Raw genomic sequence first — 1817 nt, 5'->3', positions numbered from 1 at the left:
GTCTACAATTTGATCAGCAGTGCCTAACCCTGCAGCCGATGCCCACAAGAAGAGAAATCTTCTATCATCGGATCCACATTTCCTTAAGAGTAGTTCCGTCAATTCTTTTCTATCATTTCCAGATTTAGCTTGGACCGCGTAATGCATAGCCGTTCTTCCATCACAATCCCGTTCAAGAAGTGGCTGGGCTCCCCAGTGAAGGAGAACTTTCATGGTATCCAAGTGTCCTCGTCCTGTAGCTTTGTGAAGTGCCGTTTGCCCCAGTAATCGGCTCTTCTTACATATTCTTTTGGATGTCTCGACATGGAAAGGAGAGCATTTACTTGATATATTTTGCCCTCTGAAGCAGCCACATGCAAAGGGGTTTGCCCTGTGGAATCTATCAAATCACCCAAATAGATGCCTGCTTTCTCCATCTCTTTTATGTACTCACGAAGACCTCTAACATGATCGAACTTTGCTTGAAGTAGATAATAAAGAGGGCTTCGATCATGTATGTCCCTTTTATGTAGCAAATCTGCGAGCCGCGAAAATCCGGACGTCATATTCCCATTCAAAGCTGCAAAATGGAAAGCTGTCTTACCCTCCCAATCCACCATTGCTTTCAACGTTTCTGCGTCTTTACAATTATCAAGAATTACATCAATTGTTTCTACTGCTGAGTAAATATCTCTACACATAGCAGCGTAATGTAAAGCCGTTTTCCCCTCCTCGTCGACATCTAGTGGATTGACTCCTCCCTCCAACAGTTTTCTCACAATATCTGCACTACCTTGAAATGCAATTTCATGCAGAAGCTTGACACCGTCCACTTTATCAATGTACGACTCAGGTTTTTGCTCTACAATTGACATTAACTTTGTCATTAGTTTGATATTATTCTGGGTAACTGCAACATCCAAAGGGCTTTGCCCGTCACTGCTTTTAAAACTTAACATCGGGATTCCCTTTGTATGAAAATACTCAGAGACGTCCTTCCCAAACAGCAAATTAATAACTTGCTCGTTCCTCTTTTCAATTGCATAGTGCAGTGGCAGTCGGTCTGTCATGTCTTGAACATCGGGTTTGACACCGTGCTGAAGAAGCAGTTCACAGACACGTGCTTTCCCTTGCAAAGCTGCCAGGTGGAGAGCTGTCATTCCTTTGTCATCTGGTGAATTGACCAACTGTTTTTCTGGTAGCAATTCAAACTTGTGGAGACAAATTTCCACCATCTTGAACATTTTATCCTCGCTAACGTCAGCGTTAAGAGCAGCATGCAGAACTGTACATGTGTCTGAGATCTGCAAGTGAGCGCTGCAATCTAACACTTTCTTCATCACAATAACATCTCCACAACTTGCGGCCACGTCAGAAACACTGTCAAGTATATTATAATTCTTCTTCATGGGATTATGGTTTTCCCAATTGTAATAGTAATAGTAGTAGATCAAAGAAATACAGAGGATGAAATTCCCTTTGCTTCTGCTGACTTGCCAGTTCTTGTCATATAGCCATTTATTCATCAATGCACGAAGAATATAATATCCAAAGTTGATAATAGTCAAGAAAGAGATGTGCTGCCACCCGAAACTTACAGTCCGGATGACACCATCTTCAAGGAATCAAGCTTTTTAGAGCCCTCCTCCTCGCTGAAAGGGGCATCCCAAAGCTGTCTGGCTAGATCATTTAGCCTCCAGTTCAATCTTTTCATCTCATCGAGAGCTAATTCATTTGGTAGTGGTATCCTGCCACCTCTTACATCTGCTGGGTCCAATCTGGTGGTTTCTGTTTTGTCCAAGGAGTTAAGAAGCCAGTACACTACCTCGTGGTTCCAA

The 1817-nt window shown here is 42.7% G+C and overlaps 1 protein-coding gene across 1 annotated transcript; it reads right to left on the bottom strand.

Annotated features, from left to right (window-relative positions):
• Positions 1-209: 209 nt before the first annotated feature.
• Positions 210-1388, bottom strand: LOC131035964 (uncharacterized). The gene has a single exon (XM_057967754.2). It carries the CDS (start codon positions 1386-1388, stop codon positions 210-212), a length of 1179 nt encoding a protein of 392 aa, XP_057823737.2.
• Between the last annotated feature and the right edge of the window lie 429 nt (positions 1389-1817).

Source organism: Cryptomeria japonica, chromosome 3 (assembly GCF_030272615.1).
Source record: "Cryptomeria japonica chromosome 3, Sugi_1.0, whole genome shotgun sequence".
NCBI classification, from domain to species: Eukaryota; Viridiplantae; Streptophyta; class Pinopsida; order Cupressales; family Cupressaceae; genus Cryptomeria; species Cryptomeria japonica.
The sequence above is the reverse complement of the archived record's forward strand: the minus strand, read 5'-3'. Positions and strand labels throughout refer to the sequence as shown.